At 67.9% G+C, this 17228-nt stretch overlaps 4 protein-coding genes across 4 annotated transcripts; 1 reads left to right on the forward strand and 3 right to left on the reverse strand.

Annotated features, from left to right (window-relative positions):
- Positions 1–270: 270 nt before the first annotated feature.
- Positions 271–1338, reverse strand: LRRC26 (leucine rich repeat containing 26). The gene is made up of 2 exons (XM_052647493.1): positions 663–1338; positions 271–584 (listed from the first exon to the last, which is right to left on the reverse strand). The coding sequence occupies exons 1-2, from the start codon at positions 1336–1338 to the stop codon at positions 271–273; spliced, it is 990 nt and encodes a 329-aa protein (XP_052503453.1).
- Positions 1339–2300: 962 nt separating this feature from the next.
- TMEM210 (transmembrane protein 210) lies at positions 2301–3190 on the reverse strand. The gene is made up of 4 exons (XM_052648302.1): positions 3103–3190; positions 2862–2997; positions 2615–2644; positions 2301–2478 (listed from the first exon to the last, which is right to left on the reverse strand). The coding sequence occupies exons 1-4, from the start codon at positions 3188–3190 to the stop codon at positions 2301–2303; spliced, it is 432 nt and encodes a 143-aa protein (XP_052504262.1).
- Positions 3191–5443: 2253 nt separating this feature from the next.
- ANAPC2 (anaphase promoting complex subunit 2) lies at positions 5444–15054 on the reverse strand. Its single transcript, XM_052647486.1, has 13 exons — positions 14740–15054; positions 13871–14493; positions 12617–12749; positions 11635–11809; positions 11171–11290; positions 10832–10949; positions 10055–10236; positions 9537–9678; positions 8953–9028; positions 8676–8879; positions 6213–6342; positions 5803–6038; positions 5444–5702 (listed from the first exon to the last, which is right to left on the reverse strand). The coding sequence occupies exons 1-13, from the start codon at positions 15052–15054 to the stop codon at positions 5490–5492; spliced, it is 2667 nt and encodes an 888-aa protein (XP_052503446.1). The 3' UTR covers positions 5444–5489.
- SSNA1 (SS nuclear autoantigen 1) lies at positions 14994–16537 on the forward strand. The gene is made up of 3 exons (XM_052647498.1): positions 14994–15104; positions 15491–15690; positions 16014–16537. The coding sequence occupies exons 1-3, from the start codon at positions 15053–15055 to the stop codon at positions 16119–16121; spliced, it is 360 nt and encodes a 119-aa protein (XP_052503458.1). The 5' UTR covers positions 14994–15052; the 3' UTR covers positions 16122–16537.
- Positions 16538–17228: the final 691 nt, after the last annotated feature.

Consider the following 17228-nt stretch of genomic DNA (forward strand, 5'->3'; position numbering starts at 1 on the left):
CGGTGGGCTTCGCAGACGCGGGCTCGGGACTAGCCTCAGCCCCGCCGCGTGCAGGCCCGGCCCTTCCGCGTCCGGGCGCGCCTCCCCCGTGCGGCCCGGGCCCTCCACCCCAGGGGCCCGGCGCGCGCCGACCCCCGCCCCGCCCGGTGTGTGCAGTGGTGATGCCAAAAGGAATGTCGCGAAAATTTCGAGCTGAGTCGCTTGTTGACGCCGTCAGGAATGCGGGAGGGGCAGGCGGGTGGGGAGAGGTTCGAGGGCGGCCGCGGCCCCTCAAGCTTGGGCGGCGGTGGCCGCAGGTGAGGCTGGGCCGGGGCCAGGATCCGGCTGCCGCCTCTGCTGGCGGCGGGCGGCGGCGCGGCGGCGGCGGCGGCGGCGGTGGCGAGCGCCGCAGGCAGTGAACGCGGAGCCCAGGGCCAGACAGGCGGCCAGGCTAGCGAGGAAGGAGACGGGCCCGAGAGCATAGACCACGGCCAGATCCTGGGCGGCAAGGGGCCGCGCGCAGTGGCTGAAGGCGGCGTCCGGGAAGGCGGTCAAGGGGCTGAGCGTCAGGCGCCCCGGCGATACGCAAAGCAGCGTCTCGGCCTCTGCGGGACACGGGCGCGGCGTCAGACGGTCGCGGGGGTAGCGGCCCGCCCGGCCCGCCCGCGCCCCCCAGGGCTCACCTGGCGCGTGCCGCGGGTGTCCGCGAAGCCAGGCGCAGAGCGGGCGCAGCGCGCAGCCACAGGTCCAGGGGTTGCCGCGCAGGCGCAGCGTATTGAGAGCCGGCAGGCCAGCCAGGAGCCCGGACGCGAGCGCAGGCAGGTCGTTGTCCTGCAGGCTGAGCGCGCGCAGCAGCGGGAGCGCGCCCAGCGCCGCGGGCTCTAGGCGCGCCAGCCGGTTCTCAGCCAGCGAGAGGGCGCGCAGAGCGCGCAGTGGCGCGAAAGTGCCGGGCAGCAGCCCCTCTAGCTGGTTGGCGCTGAGGTCTAGCTGCTCCAGCGCGCCCAGGCCCCAGAAGGCCCGCGCGTGCACCCAGCGCAGTCCGTTCTCGCGCAGGTCCAGGCGGAGCAGCGCGCCGGCATCCACAAAGGCGCCGGGAGGCAGCGCGTGCACGCGGTTGTGGTTCAGCAGCAGCACGCGGACGCGCCGGTTCAAGCCCCCTGGCACGGCGGGCAGCGCGCGCCCCGAGCAGTTGGCCTGGCCCCCCGGCGCGCACACGCAGGCCTCGGGGCAGTCTAGGGCGCCCGGGGTTCCCCAGGAGGCGGCTGCGGCGGGCGCCTGGGTCCAGACTGGCCACGGCAACAGCAGCAGCAGCAGCTGCGGCGGCGGCGGCCCCCACGAGGGAAAGGAGGGACCCCGCATGGGGACAGTCGTGGAGGTCCGCTGTCCGCGTGTTGCCAGAGCCTGTCCGACCCTGCGGCGGCCGCACAAATATCGACTCTCCGGCCTGAGCACAGGCAGTTCCTGTCCCACGGCTGGTCCTGCGCCTAGGGTGGAGGCTGGGCACACAGCCAAAGGCAGGGCACTGCCAGCCACCTGTCCCAAAGCTCTGAGCTCCACTTGGCTCCGGGCCAGCAGCGCTGTAAAGACCGCGCCCCCTCCTCACCTGTGTGGTGCGCCATCCCGTGACCCCAGGAGGCCTGAGCAACTGGACCACGCCGTCCCCCACAATCTCTCCCCTGCCCAACTCAGCAGCGACACAACGTAGGAGCCAGTGCGCCCTGCTGCGCAGCCCCCTCTGTCTCCACTCAGCAAGTGATCCCAGGGCGCACACAGCAGTCCCCACCTAGCACGGCCCCATCCCCATGGTGGACGGCTGAGGGGCCCCTGAGCCCGCAGTCCAGGAGATGTGGTGGGGGGCGGGGGGAGGGCAGCACTCCTGAGGAAGGGGAGGCAGTCACCTGCCCCCCGCCACAAGGGCTCTCCCGGAACCTCAAGGAAACTCATGGGTGGGGCAGGGCACGCGGCCCAAGTGCTCCAGTCACATGCTGCTTCTCTGGACGCGGGCGAGTCACAGGTCCTGTCTTAGTGTTTTCCCGGGGTGGGGCAGGGGCCGGGGCCTGCAGGCTTCACGGGACAAAGCAGCAGGCAGAGGCAGGGAGGAGCCGGGCTGAGGCATGCAGGAAGGGCAGACACCCAGAGGTGTGGACCCCTGCCCGGAGGGTGGACAGCGCGAGCCTAGAGCGGGCTCCCCAGTGAAGAGAAAGGGGGCGACCAGATGCGTGCAGGGCCCCCCCACCGCGGAGAGCCCCCGAGGGGCCCAGGGAGGACAGCACAGAGTAACTAAATACCGTTTAATTCCCCTCCCCCTAGCGCCCAGAGCCCTACTCAGGTGGGGGGGGCGGCTCCTCCAGAGTCGAGTCCATGGTGATGGTCATGAGGCCATGCTCTTCCAGGGGCTGTATCATGGGGACCGCCGTGTCGGGGTCCATGAGGTGAGACTCCACGTGCACCGTGCGCAGATCCATATGGTCTTCCTGCAGCCCGAAGTGCCCCACCATCCTGCGCAACACGGCCCGGGTCAGGCCGGCTGCAGGCCACCCCGACCACCTAGGCCTCCACCTCCCAGGCAGCGGCCACCTCCCAGGGCGCAGCTCACCCTTGGGGCCCTCCCCTGGGAGGAGGAGGACTCACTCACCTGCTGTCCATGTGTGCAGGGCACGTTTCACTGGGGTGGGGGGACAAAGGTGAGGCGTGAGTCTGTGAACAGCTCAGCTGGCCTCCAGGCACCCAGAGGTGCCTCCCTCCACCTCTCCCCACCCCAGTCTGGGAGACATCCTTCCCAAGCCCTCCTGCTGACCTCACCCGGTGAGACCGGGAGCCTGGGGGAACAGCCTAACCCACAGTCCCCACCCCCCCACCAGTCGGCCCTGGGATTCACGCACCCCTTGGCTCGAATGACACCAACGGCCACGATGACCAGGGCGCAGAAGCAGCTAGCGCTGATGCCTGCCAGCACCACCAGCAGGGCGATGAGGGCCTCGCGGCTGAGGCCAAGGCTGCACTCGCAGTAGCCTCCAGCTGCAGAGACACGGCCCGGGCGGCCAAGGGCCCGCGTCACCCGCCAGTGGCTGACCCCTGAACCCCGCCCCCATGGCCCCCGGGCCTGGCTGGGGGAGGCCGCACCTGCAGCAGGGATGAGCAAAAGGGACAGACATACGAGGCCGAGGGGACCGCCGAGCAGGCAGGAGTCGGGCTGGGGACAGGCGGCCATGTCCAGCCCCCGGCCCGCCGCACGCCTCTGGCTGGAGCTCGGCAGAAGGCGCTGACCTCACAATGGAGCTGTGAGGCAGGGAGGGCGGGGGCAGGGCCTGTCCTGGAGCTTCGCTGCCCTGGGCATTGGGGGCCTTGGGGAGCCCCAGGCAGGAGGCTCCAGGATGGACAGGGCTGGTAGGGCGGCCTGGAGTGCCCCGGCCAGATCTGAGGCAGGGCGGCGGCAGGGCTGCCCTGGCCTTGGGGGAGGACCACTTCACCTGAAGCAGTACCACCTGTACTTGTGCCCCTGGGGGCAGGGAGGTGGCGGCCTGGAAAGCCAGAGGTCCACAGTGGGCAAGCCCCAGCCTCCATTTGTCGGGATGAGGGCTGCAGCAGCTTGGTGGCGAGAGGCTGGCCTGGGGTGCAGCTGCCTAGTGTCCCCACACTCCCCCCAAGACTGAGACAGGCAGGAGGCCTGGGCCTGGACCCGGCAGCGTTTGCAGAACACCCTCGAGGAGCAGGCGGCTCTGAAACCACTATGACAGCGTCGGGAGCTCTGGGTTAGTTGTGTTGTTAGTTAGAACTCATGGCCAGCTCTGCGGTCTGTTCCCCGTGTGACCTTCCCGCACACCAGGCAAGTGCGGCTCGCGGGAGCTCAAGGTTAACCTCAGCCCTTTCCCTCTTCCCCTAAGGACCTGCCAAGCAAACTCAGGCAGCAGGAGGAAATACCTGTCCCACACCTGACCCTTCAGGGCACTGGGGGCTGGAGCCAACCCCTGGTCACCGGACCCTCGCATGGTGCCGCCTCCTGGATGCGGCTCCTGGCACACCTCTGCACCCGATGAGTGAGGCAGCGGCTTGAGGTGCTAGGTCTCACCACACTCGCCCACACACTGAGGCCAGAGGGACTTGGGGCAGGTGTGTCCACACCCAGGGGCTGGCAATGCCACCCTGCCAGGCAGGTCCAGCCGGTTTCACCCAGGCTAGGAGAATGAGGACAGGCCAGGCCCAGTGCCAGGCAGGAAGTCCTCTTCCCGTGACCACAGCACAGACCCCCGGCAGGCCAAGTCCAAGGGGCACACCTGCCGGCCTCTCAGCATCCACAGACCACTCAGGCTCTGTGAGGCCCTCCACATCTTCCTTCAAACCCCACCCCAGGGCGTAAGGAGTCCTAGAGTGAGCTCCTGGTGGCCTGGCAGTCGGGACTCTGGGTGCCCCGCCATGGCTGGGGTTTGGTCCCTGGTCGGGGAACCGAGACCCCAGATGGCCCTCGGTGCGGCCAAAAAAAAGAAGAGTCCCGGAAGCAGAGCCAGCACTGGGGCCCTCGAGCAGAGCAGGGCAGGCGGGGGCGCTGGGGTGCAGATCGAGGGAGCCGGGGGGCCGGGAGGCCCTGCGGAGGGGGGTGGGCGGAGCAGACACTTGTCCTGAAAGGGGCCTTTGTCACCTGGCGGGGGGGGCACTGTCACCAGGCTTGAGCGGGTCCAGCCAAACAAGCTGGATGAATGAAGGTTGGGCTGCGGTGCCCATGGTGCTTAGCACAGCTTGAAGGCCTCAGGCCTGGCACCAACACCCACCCCACCGCCTCCTGGGAGCTGGGGCGAGGCCAGTGCTGGGCCCCCAGAGTGGCTGGACAGGGCCTGTGCACAGCCCTGGGGGCAGCTGGCTCCCTGGGCCCGGCCTCTCCCTCGGGGGAACTGCCAGGCTCCCGGGCGTCCCCAACCACACCTCAGGCGTGGGAGGGATGGGTTTTTCAGGAAGCACGCCTCACTGTCAGCCCCCAGCACTGACTGCTGGGCCACAGCAGGGACGCAGGCAGCCACTTGTGCTGCAGACGCGACGGGCCGCCTGTCTGCTCACTTGCCTCTCACGTTCTAACACCACACTGGGCCCGCAAAGGAGCCCTGGGGCTCTCAGCCCAGCACTGGGGGGCTGGACCCTCAGGTAGAGTAGAGGGAGGGGAACCAGAGTTCTCCCAAGGGCCAGAGGGGTGAGGCCAGGGCTGGGGGGCCCTTGGGTGGAGATCCAGGAGGTCTGCTTCCCAGGTGGCTGGCCCCTCGTTGGCTGGAGCCACGAGCCTGACGTGGGTTTTCGCTAGCCACGGTGACTGGACACTCACGTGCCGGGACTCCTCCCGGCCTGGAGCCCACACAGGGGTGCAGCCCCACCTGCTGGGGGGCCCCGCTCCGCCCGGATGTGGGGAGGCCAGTGTGCAGAACTGGGGCACACGCCCACCCTGGGGCCACAGAGCCGACACGACACGGAGGGTGAAGAACCATCTTTACTCGCATTCTGGAGGGCGGGCCAGGCCCGGCGGCGGCTCAGCCACAACTCTTGGGCAGGCGGTAGACGCCGGCGGAGTAGACGAGCTGCTGGTCGCGCACCTTCCTCTGCAGGAAGCCCTGGAGCTCCTGCAGGTCGATCTCGGCCAGCGCGGGGCCGGAGACCACGAACATGCGCAGCATGCTGAAAATGCGCTCCAGCGACAGGCTCTCCAGATTGGTCAGCATGGCCTGGATGTACGTCCAGAAAAGCTGCGGGAACCGCCGCGGTCAGGCCGCCCCGCCCCGGCGCCCCGCCCCCGGCGCCCCGCCCCGCCCCCGGCGCCCCACCCCCGCGGCGGGCAGGGCGCACCAGCAGCTCCTCCTCCTTCTGGTCGGCTTGCGAGGCCAGGCCCGAGTCGCTCTCGTCGTCGCTGTCGACCAGCACCATGTTGTCCCGGTCCTGCGGCCGCTCTTCCTCCACTACCGAGAAGGTGCCGGCCGGCTCCTCGCGCAGCACGCCCTGCTGCAGCCACACGGACAGGCGGCGCCGCAGCAGCGCGGCCGGCATCTTCACCGCCTCACTCAGCTCCTCCAGGCCCCAGCTGGCTGCGGGCAGGCGGCGGGGCGTGGGCGGGCGAGCTCCGCCGTGCCCCTCACGGGCCCAGCTCAGAGGGGCTGGGGGCGGGGAGCCGCCCGGGCCCGCCTTCCCTCCTCGGGAGACAGGCCGTGTTCTCCTGGGGGTGTGGCCGAAGCGGGGTGGGGCGCAGCTGGGGAGCTCACCTTGGTCCTGGAAATACAGCAAGACCACAGCCTGCACCGGGGTCACCGCCACGGACAGGGTGCGGTCAGCCAGCTCCACGTCCATTGTCACCAAGCCCAGGGTGTACTTCCAGCTGAGCGTCCGCATGGCCTGGGGAGGACAGGGTCAGCGCGGGCCGTTCGGCGGGTCCCGCTGAACCAGGCTTTACAGCCTGGGACCAGGCGGGAAAGGGCTCCCATCCCGACCCAGCGGGTAACAGGTGCAGTGGCAGCCAAACCAGCGCCCGGTGGGCTCCCAGCTCCCGCCCTCAGCCAGCAGCAGCCAGCAGCCAGGCCACGTGTCCCTCCGAGACACGCCCACTTCTTGATCCCAGGACCTCAGACCATGACCTGCCCTGTGGATGTCCGTAGGGAAGACAAGGTCTGGGAGCGACGCGGACCCTAACCTAGTAGACCAGTGTACCTGTCAGAGGGTGGGTGGTACGCAGACACGGGAAGCAGAGCGGGGCTGGAAGACGGGGGAGGGACTCCTCTGCAGCCTCCAGGAGGCCCGCAGCCCCGCCCAGCCCTCCACCACAGACCCGGCCTGCAGGGCCAGGAGCAGGTCGTACCACTCTGCCACCTGGCGAGCAGGCTTTGTCACGGCCACCGCGGAGCGGCGGTGGACTTCAGTTCGGGCGGAGCGTGACGCTGGAGCAAGCACCTTTCCCAGAAACGTGCCTGTGGCTGCGGCGCTGGGGGAGGGGAGGACTTGGAACCTTCTGAGCTGCGTGCTCGTGAAAGCTGGGGTTGCCCTGGGGAGATGACCGGGGGAAACCCGACCCCAAGGCCCCTTCTGGTGAGGCCTGTCGCAGCGCCGCTGGACATGACTGCAAGGCAACCGCTGAAGGAGCAGCAGAGACGAGCTCCGCTGGGGCGAGCAGGGCTGGAGGGAGGTGCGGGGTGCTGGGCTGAGATTTCACGTGAAGCGTAGGAGGAGCAGCCTGCAGCTTCCTCACTGCTCGTGTGAATCGAGGGGGAAACCGAGGAGGGCCGGCGAGCCCAAAGGAGCGCACCACTCCACGCACTCTGTGGCAGAGCCCACGGGGCCCGAGAGGTGAGCTGTGTCAAAGCCACATCAGCCAGCCAGTCCCGGGACTGGCATGGGGGGCCCAGGAGAGGAGTGGGCGCCCTGGTCCGGGCACTGGACGCTGAGACCTGCATGGATGCCCACACAGGCTTAGGCCTCAGCAGCAGGGCAGGGGTGCTGGCCTGGGTCCCTAAAGGCAGCTTGTCAAGGTGCGGTCACGCGGAGCGGGGCCTGGGGTCCTCGGAGGAAGAGGGGACTCTGCACACAGACCCTGGGAGAGGCCGGGTAACGCGAGCCAGGGCCAGAGTGGCGCACCACAGCCAGGAGCCACCGCGAGGCCAGAGGCCCCTCCCGGAGCCTGTGGAGGGGCACGCCCTGCTGACACCCTGACCTGAGTTTCTGCTGGCATCACAGATGCTCAACAGCTGCTGCAACTCAGAAAATGGCTGTCATGTTCAAGGCACCTGTCTGTCATCTTTGTTACGGCCGCCACCGGGGACACTGGTAGGGTGACTCTGGGCCAAGCGCTGCTCCCGAGTAATGCAGCCCCCACGGCTCTGAAGGGGGCATGACGCTGAAGCTCTCCACAGTCGGCAGCTGGCCAGGTCCTAACCAGGCGCTGTGGCTCGGAACCGTGACCTTCTCAACCCCAACTCGGGTCTGCAGCAGAGGCCATGGCCACCCCCGCGTGTGCGGCGCTGGCCTCGGGCAGGAGACCCGCTGCGGGGAGCAGAAGCCCCCCAGGCGCCCCAGCACCCAGCTGGAGGACGCACCAACCTGAGAAGGGGGCCGTGTCTGAGTCCACCTTCAGACCCAGGGGGACGCCCCAGAGGAAGCTGGCAGGGCCTCTCCTGACAGGCGCGCTGGGTCACAGAGGGAGGCTGGGGAGGGCCCCTCAGATGTCTTTAGCCAGGAAGGGGTGTGTGGGGCTGAGGCGGGGAGTACAGGCAGGCTCCAGGACCCCGCCCCCCGCCGCCCTCCCCTGGCTCTGGAAGGAAGCCCCTAGGATCAGCTCTCCGGCGCCAAGCCTCTCCCCACTCAGGACCTCACATCCTCAGCCTTAACCCAGCCCGCCCCAGCACCGGCTCACAGCAAACCCAGAGGAGCCGCCGAACACCCCAAGAGAAGCCAGGAGACCCCCTGGAGACGCCCATGGAGGGGACACAGCGGGTGTCCTGGGCCGAGCACCGATACCAGTGCAGGGTTCTGAGAACAGGCGGGCGGGCGCTGCAGACGCAGCTCAGGGTCAAGGCTCGCGCCAGCACCGTCAGGCCCCGCAGAGCGTGGAGCGTGCGCACACGCCCAGACGGCACGTGTGCACAGGCGGACTCCCGGGAGAGCGCAGAGGGCGTGGAGCCCAGAGCACAGATGCAGGACTCGCCAAGGCGCCCGCAGCCCCAGCAGCGCAGCCCTACCTTCAGCTTCTCATACTTCCGGCAGTAGACCTCCAGGGCCTCCCTAATGTCCTCAGGGACCTCCAGCTTCTCATCCTTGAAGGGCGGCCAGAACTCGCTGGACAGGATGACGGCATAGACTCCGAAGGGTGGCTGCTCCTCAGCGGGCCGCTTCTCGTCCTCCTCCCGGATGTTGGCGTTGATGCGGCGTGAGTCCGCCATGTCCTGGGGAAACGGGCCTCCTGAGGGTCTGGGCGGGGGCGGGGACCAGGTGGCTGCGTGGGGCCCGGGCGCCCACCTTGAGCATGACCTCACAGAAGTGCATCGGGGCCTCGCCAAAGCGCAGCTTCAGCAGCTCCACGTTGCGGATCTCCCTGCAAGGATGCGTCTCTGAGGGGTTCAGCACCCCCGCCCCAGGCAGCCCCTACAGGGCAACACCCCCTGCCCTGCGCCGTCCCCAGAGCAGGGACGTCCCTAGCCCGGGAGGCCAGGCGGCAGCCCTGGGAGCAGCCACCCCCAGATGTCTTTAGCCAGGAAGGGGCGTGCGGGGCTGAGGCAGGGAGCACAGGCGGGCTCCAGGGCCCCGCCCCCCCGCCGCCCTCCCCTGGCTCTGGAAGGAAGCCCCTAGGATCAGCTCTCCGGCGCCGAGCCTCTCCCCACTCAGGACCTCAGGTCCTCAGCCTTAACCCTGTGCTCCGGTTCTCCGGCCGTCCCCAGGCACCCGGGGCAGTGGTCAAGCACCGGCCGGCCCCTGCCGGGCCGGGGACCGTGCTCGTCTCCGCTGTGCCCCGGGGCTGACAGAGCCCCGGGGCTGACAGAGGCCTGCTGCCCCGAGCCAGGGCCACGCCTCCCCTGGGCGCAGGGCGCGCCCGCAGGCCTCACCGCTCGGGGCTGAAGCTGAGCTGGTGCAGCAAGCGATCGGCCAGCAGCGAGCGGTACTCGTTGATGAAGAGGTCCTTGCTGCCGTAGATGCTGACCAGCAGGCCGATGATGTCTGAGGAGCGCCGCTGGGAGCTGGACTTCCCTGGAGGCCAGGCACACGGGCGCCTCAGACACGGAGGTGGCGCCGTCTGTGCCGAGCAGCCCGCCCACTGCACCCCTGCGTGAGGCCTGGCTCTGGGTCCCTGGTGCGGATGTGCAGAAACGTGCCCCTCCTCCAGCGGAAGCAGCAGGGCCAGGGGGTGGGGGGCAGTGGGGCAGGCAGGGCACCCCTTAGGGCTCTGATGGGGGCCACCACCCACATGGGCCCAGCCAGCCAGAGGGAGCACCCTGGGGAACCAGGCCAGGTCGGGCACTGACCAAGGACCTCCTCAGGCTCGAGCACGTGTCGCGACAACCCGAACTCTGACCCGACCGGGCCCCCCGCGACCCCAGGCCTCGCAGAGCTGCCCAACGCTGACCTGGATCCGCGTCCACGGGGTCGGGGACCCAGTCCTCCGGCTCGCCAGAGTCATCCTCACTGTCCTGCCCGGTCTCCAGGCTTGCAGGGTCCGTCTTGGACAGCTCAACAGCCAAGTCCCCCGTCCCATCCGAGTCCCCGGTCAGCCCCGCCACGATCTGCCGCACTGTATCCTCCCGCGTCCTGGTGGACACAAGTCCTCGCTGCCTGCTCCAGCTGACCCCGTGACCCCACCGACCCCCACAGGCAGCACCCACCAGTCACATGCTAAAGGCAAGGCCATCCGACTCCACTGCCACCCCCCAAAATTAAAAAGCCACCGTTTTCTGCATCAGGGGCTGAGACGACAAGACAGATCCGGACCAGGCCATGCAGGGCCAGGGGTCAGCAGGCTCAAGTCTCTACTGCCCCAGGGGCTCCTGGTCGGCTGCGCTCCCTGGCCAACAGTCAAGAGGCTCTGTTCCTCGGGGTGGAAAGGCCAACACAAGACCCACCCTTCCCATCAGCCCTGGGCCAGCTCGCAATGAGGCAAAGCTGAGCCTGTGCATCTGTCTGTGCTAACCTGGCCCTGGGCCTGCATACGGGTGCGGTGGCCCTGGGCTGCAGGCCCACAGCCAGCACCGGCAAAAGGAAGGTGCCCAGCTTGGGCTGCCCGACCTGGGAGGACACCTGGTGCCCAGGGGACCACGTCCTTTCACTCCACCAAGGCCTACAGGGGGCTCAGCAGCACAAGTGGGGCTGGGGGCCCTGAGGGTTCCCTCAGCTGCCCCGCGCTCACCGCAGGTACCGGCGAATGGGCTCACAGGCCACCTCCAGGACAACCATGGACGGGTCCAGCACGCGCAGCGCCTTGATGGCGGAGATGTACAGGGTGATGATGTCACACGTGTTCACGCCTGCGGTTGGGACAGGAGACCCCGAGCAACACGGTGACACGGAGACAGACACCCCGGTCGGGCGACCCACAGGCCCCACTGCGGCGGCACCCCGAGACCCCGTGACCTGAGGCACTGCCCCCTCAACCCGTACTGAAGAGCGGCTCTGTCCTCACAGGGCGGGGCAGAACCCCACCCGCCAAGGGCCGCAGAAAAGGCTCCTAACCCCTCCCAGGCTCTACCTGGGTGGAGCAGCCGCGTCTCCAGGGCAGCCTTGAGGGACACAAGCAGCTGCGGCCTCTGGTCTGTCCTCTCCAGGCAGTACTTGAGGTCTTCCACAGCGGGCCTCGAGTCCGGGAAGTCTGTGGGGAGAGGCTGACCCTGGCATGCGCACACGTGGTGCGCCCACAGACAGCTGGAGGGAGGCCTGGAGGGTGAGCGGCCACACCTCCACAGGCTACAGGGAGAGACCCTGCCCGGGGCCTGCTGTGGCCCCTGTGCTCTCAGAGGCCCGCACCCTTGAGCACAGCCACCCTGAGGGGCAGATGGGCGGAGCAGAGCCCAAGGGCCAGGGCAGAGCTGGGGGCAGATTCAGCGCCTCTCCTGCCCAATGCGGATGCGGGGTGGGGCCCGGCTGTGCTCCAGACGCGGGGGTCCTGGGCTGCGGGCAGGGGCGAGGGCAGGGGCCCCCGGCGAGCGGGCTGACCTCGGATGATGCTGAAGAGCTCCTCGATGCGCAGGCCGGCATAGATGCGGTAGAAGAACCTCTGCACGTGGCACCGCCAGCGCCGCAGCGTGGCGCCCGGCTCCGGGGACGCGGGCCTGCTGGGGCCGTCCTGCAGGAACACCTTGCCCAGCCAGCCAACCACTCTCTCGATCCACTGTCAGGAGAGCACAGCTGTGGGGCTCCAGGGCCCAAGCCCAGAGCAGGCGTGCAGCTACCTGCCGCGGGCTGGCCCTTGGGAACCCCAGGGACCTGTCCCAGACCAAGAGCACAGTGAAATCAGCAGATGGGGGCCTGAAGAGGCCTCCCAGGGCCTACCCCATGCACACCAGCACCAGGCTCATCTCTGACCACAGCAGCTCTCACAGGGCGCTGCGTCTGAGTGGACGGACACACCCTGGGGACCGGCCACCCAGCCACCGGCAAGACGGCCGGTACGGTCTGCTGCCTGGGGACAGCACAGCTATCCCCGGGCCTCCAGGCGCGCTACAGCCCACTTCGGGGACCCTTGCACTGAACACCACCCCCGCCCTCAGCATTGCAGCGCACACGCGTCCTCAGGAGGCAGGTGGCAGGATGCAGCGGAGTGGGGAGGGTGGGAAGTGAGGCAGGCTCAGAGCCCCACGGTTGGGCCCGGCTCTCCCACAATGCTGTGCAGCACAGGGCAGCCCCCAGGCCACGCCCCAACAGCATGGACGCCCCAAGGCCCCGAGCTGGGACAGCCCAGACCTGGGGGCTGCCTCTGGCCATGTGGCCCTGCACAGATCTCAGGAAGCATGTCAGGCTCTTCCTCGCTGGCGCCAGGGTGGGCCCAGGATGCCCAGCCTCCACCCAGCACCAAGACAGCTTCAGTCACCAGCAGCATCCTGATTCACCCAGGTCACCACACTCTGCCCACTTCTAAAGCCAAGGCACCTAGTCACTTTTGCCAGCAGCCTCTTCTCGTCCGCGGGAGGGGCCTCACCTTGTGGAACTCGCGCAGGAAGGAGCGTTCGTACTCGCCCCGACAACGGTCCTCCATCCGCTCCCGGGTCACCTGGTGCAGGGTGCTGGTCACAGCCTCCGCGCTGACCCGCTCCAGCAGACTGAGCTTGTGCCTGGAGGAGAGCCCCGCCCACGTCGCACGCAGCGCACGCACCCGCCGCGCACCCTCAGCACAGCCTCCTGCAGCCCTCCCGCTGGGGCAAAACCGCCCCGGGGAACTCAAGGCAAAGCCGCTGAGATGGCAGCACCGGTAAGGCACCTCCCGCTCTCCCCAAGGGGTCAGCACCTCTGGCTACTGGGGCCAAGGCCTCGTCCACCTCCTAACAATGGCCCTCAAACAATAGCTGGAGATATCACTACTCCGGCCACGTGAACACAGATGTAGCAGTCTCTGCTTCTCAGTGCTGATCCTGACCCATGATGGCAGAAAAGCCCAAGAGAACCAAGCTTCTGGGGAGCACGCCACACCGTCAGCCCAGTGAGAAGACTCTGACGGCTGCGCAGCCGCCACTCCATTCACACTGACAGTCATCACAAGGGGCCACAGAACGTCCCAAGCGGTCCAGGGGTTAAGAATCCTCCCAAAGCAGAGGAGACAGGTTCAATTCCTGGTCAGGGAACTAAGATCCCACGTGTCGCGGGGCAACCAAGTGCACACTGCAGCCCAGCGAAGGCCCCGTGCGCCACAGTCCAGACCCGACGCAGCCACGCCAGCAACAGGCGAACAGGTATTTCATACAAGCAGCATCCAGAGAGCCGGGGACCCGCACGACAGGACCTGGGTCTGACAACAGAATCCTTCCCTCCTCACAAGGCTAGAAAGGCCATCAGTTTGCCCAGCATGCTGGTCTAATCTCTGACTTGCTCTACAGAGAAGAGATAGCAAGCGTATCTTTCTCAATTCCAAGACAAACATCATTCCACTTCCGAGAGCCTACAATAGGCACAGCAGAATTCTGCACAGCCCGGGAAAGTAGAATCAAGCAGTCTTAGCGTAAGCAGAGTACAAAGGTGAATTCACCTGAGCCAGGGTGAATAACAGACGCACCTAGACAAGGACAAGAGGCATAAACTCATAGAAGACACATATCCTGAGAACCCTTGGGAACCAGGGCGAGCGGCAGAGACCACCCCCAGCCAGCTCACCAGCTCTCTGCAGGGGCCGGCGGGACCCAGAGGGGCAAGCAGGAGCCAGGAGGGACAGGGACACAGGACACGCAGGCCAAGTACTCACAGGACCTGGCTGAGCTGGTGGAACTGCTCCAACGCTTGGCGGCACCAGCACTGCTGTTTGTCACTGCCGCACCCCGCGCACAGCGGGCTCTGCAGAAGGCGGTAGTACCGGCGGCGGGCATACCTGCTGTCCAATTCCCCCTCCAGTTCCGGGTCTGTGCCTCCTTCCCCTTTTCTCTTACTCTGCATGTAAACTCTCAAGAAGCGCCCGTAGAGGCGCTGGATCATCTCCTGAAAAGCTCTGGGAGTGGAAAAGAACAGGACGCCCCGCAACGTGGTGTGGACCTTCTCCCGAAGCCCCTGAGCACCGGTGCCCATCAGCAAGCCCAGGCGAGTCCATTTCTCCAGGAGCTCTAGACTACGCAGGTAGGGATCCAGGCGGCTCTCCAGCAGACCGAAAGCATCGAGGAGCAACAGAAGGCACTGGGGCTCGTCCGCACAGTTCTCGCGCTGAGAGATGGCATTCCAGAACTCGAGGGAGATGTTGGCCTGCAGGTCGGTCTGCAGCACCTCTACGAACCACTCCTCCAGGACCGAGTGCAGACCGTGGCCCCTGAGCACCTCCACCGCCGCCCGGAGCTCCTCCTCTTTTGGAGGGACGGCACCGCTGGTTCGAGAGGATGCCTGCAGTACAGAAAACCATGAGAAGGGGACGCAGCGCGGAGGCGGAGAGGGTGGAGACAGGTGAGAAAAAGCGGGAAAGGGACAGCGCGGATGGAAGGCCACGGGAACCCCGCCGCCCTTCCTCGCAGGGACGCAGGCCCACGCGAGGGAAGGGCTGCGGAACACGCAGGGAAGCCAGGACGGGCGCCGGCGGGCTCGGGGCCCCGGGCACCCCGCGCCGGCCCGTCGCCCCATCTCGGGCCTCACCAGTCCCAGCGCGGCCGGAGGCACCAGCCCGGTGCTCACGGTGTTCCAGGCCGCCAGCAGCTCCTGCGCAGGCCCCGAGTCACGGCCCGCCTCCGTCGCCGCCGCCATCTGCGCCCACCAGCTCTCAGAGCCGCTCGGCGAGGCGCGCCGCGATGACGCCAAATTGGGCGCGCGCGCGCGACGATGACGCACACGGTGCGCGGCGAGAGGCGCAGGGGCGGTGACGCGACCGGGGGCGGGGCGAGCGGAGATCGTGCGCAGGCGCCGAGGGGGGCTGCGGCGGCGGTTGGGGCGGCGGGGCCCGGCGGCGACCATGACCCAGCAGGGCGCGGCGCTGCAGAATTACAACAACGAGCTGGTCAAGTGTGAGTGGCCGCGCGGCGAGGCCGGCGGGCAGGCTGGGAGGGCGGCGGGGTCGCCGGCCTGCGGGCCCGGGCCGGCGCTGGCCCGCCGCGCGCGGCTGTTCCGGCCGGAGCGGCCCGGACGCCGGGCGGAGCCGCGGAGTGGCCGCCCCGAGAGCCGGCCTCTATGGCGCGAGCAGGGTGCGGGGGCCTGGGCGCGCTCAGCCGCACAGACAGCACGGGGGCTCGCGCGGGGCCTCCTGAGACGGCGGACGCCCTGGGCCGCCGGCCGCCGGCCTGGTCTGGGCGCCCGGGCCTTCGCTGGCCGCTCGCCTCGCGCGCTGGGGCCGGCGCTCCCGTGCCCACCGCGGCCCCCGGCGCCCACCGCGCCCGCTCCCCGCTCGCCGCAGGCATCGAGGAGCTGTGCCAGAAGCGGGAGGAGCTGTGCCGGCAGATACAGCAGGAGGAGGAGGAGAAGCAGAGGCTGCAGAACGAGGTCAGGCAGCTGACGGAGAAGCTGGCCCGAGTCAACGAGAACCTGGCGCGCAAGATCGCCTCTCGGAACGAGTTCGATCGGACCATCGCGGAGACGGAAGCCGCCTACCTCAAGGTGGGGCTCGGGGTCCGGGTGCTGGCCCCGGGGCGCCTAGACAGGTCGTCGGCCCCCGTGGAGTGACAGCGCGGCCTGGGTCCTACTGTTGGCGTCATGTCGCCGTGTCGCTGGCTCCAGACTGAGCAGCAGCGGGAGCGGGAGCCGACCGGGGCCTGGATTCCCAGGGTGTGAGCAGTGGGCTTTGGGCTATACTCAGAGGGGAGCAGGGTCCGGCGTAGGAGAGGGCGCCGGGCTGTGGCAACTTTCCGACGGGGCGGGGGCGGGGGTGGGGGGGGTGGGGTGGGGGAAGAGTGTTAACTGGCTGGCGTCTCTGTCCGCAGATCCTGGAGAGCTCGCAGACTCTGCTTAGTGTCCTGAAGCGAGAAGCGGGGAACCTGACGAAGGCTACAGCCTCAGAGCAGAAGAGCAGTGGAGGCAAAGAGAGCTGATGAGGCCGCGGGTGGGGGTCCTGCCTGTGGCTCAGCGCCCCCCGAAAGCCTGTCTTTAAAGCACCTTTGTTCTTCAGGGAAGCAGCTTTCTCCGTTTGTTGTCTTCGGTGCCGAGAGGGGCAACTGCCAAGCTTCAGTGGCTCTGGGTGACAGGATGGCCCTGGGTGTAGCCCACCCAGTGGGGGGGTCCTAGTCCTGCACTCACGCAGGCTCTGGGGAGTGTAGCTCTGCAGGGCCCCCACACCACCCGGGCTGCAGGGAAGGCCTGCTTCTAAACTTAGCAGGGCGGGAGTCCCCAGACTTCCTTCCTCAGCTGGTAGGTGCCCAGGCAAGTGGAGGAGGGGCTGGGGCCCTTCTTCACCTCAGAGCTTGCCCTGGAGGCCTGTGACTGTCAATAAAGTTTGTCTTTGTAAAGATCCATGCCACCCTGCTGCCTGTGTAGTGTGGGGCTGCCAGATGCAAACCGCACACACACACACCCGCCCCCCCCCCCCCCCCCCCGCCCCCCTGCCCAAGTCAGAACACAGAACTCTGGCCCGGCTGTCATATGGTTCCTTGTGAAGGAGAGAAGAGGGCCTGGAGTGACTTTCCCTGTGTCCAGCCTTGTTGGGGTAGAGGTAAGGGTGCCCCTGAGCGTTTCCTGTGACCTCTGCCACACCCGCTTCCTCTGAGCCTAGCACATAGCCCACACTGCACTGAAGGTGCCGCTGCTCCTGGCCTCTAGCATAAGGTCGGGTCTAGGGAGCCTTCTTGGTCCTTAGAGCCCTGGGAAGAGCTGCACTCCAGCCCAGTGACTCCGAACGCTGCGGGGCAGCACAGCACCCATGCTTCCCACTCTCTCTGGTCACGAGTGGCGTCTGTGCAGCCTGGGGCCCAGCCATCCCTCCTGAGTCTTCTGGGCCCATCTCCTTGGCCTATCAGCCCCGCTGGGGTCCTCACAACTGCTGTCTCTTGAGGTTGGGCAGATTGGGAAGCGTGTGTCAGTTGAAAAGGTCTACAGAAGTCTGGGCCCACCCCTTCCAGGAAAACACCTTCCTCCCTCCCAAGCCTGGCCAGGTGGCATTTCTCCTGGGCTTGACGTTCCAAGAGGAAAAGACATGCCTTCAA

The sequence above is a fragment of the Budorcas taxicolor genome, chromosome 11 (genome assembly GCF_023091745.1).
Source record: "Budorcas taxicolor isolate Tak-1 chromosome 11, Takin1.1, whole genome shotgun sequence".
Classification (NCBI taxonomy): Eukaryota; Metazoa; Chordata; class Mammalia; order Artiodactyla; family Bovidae; genus Budorcas; species Budorcas taxicolor.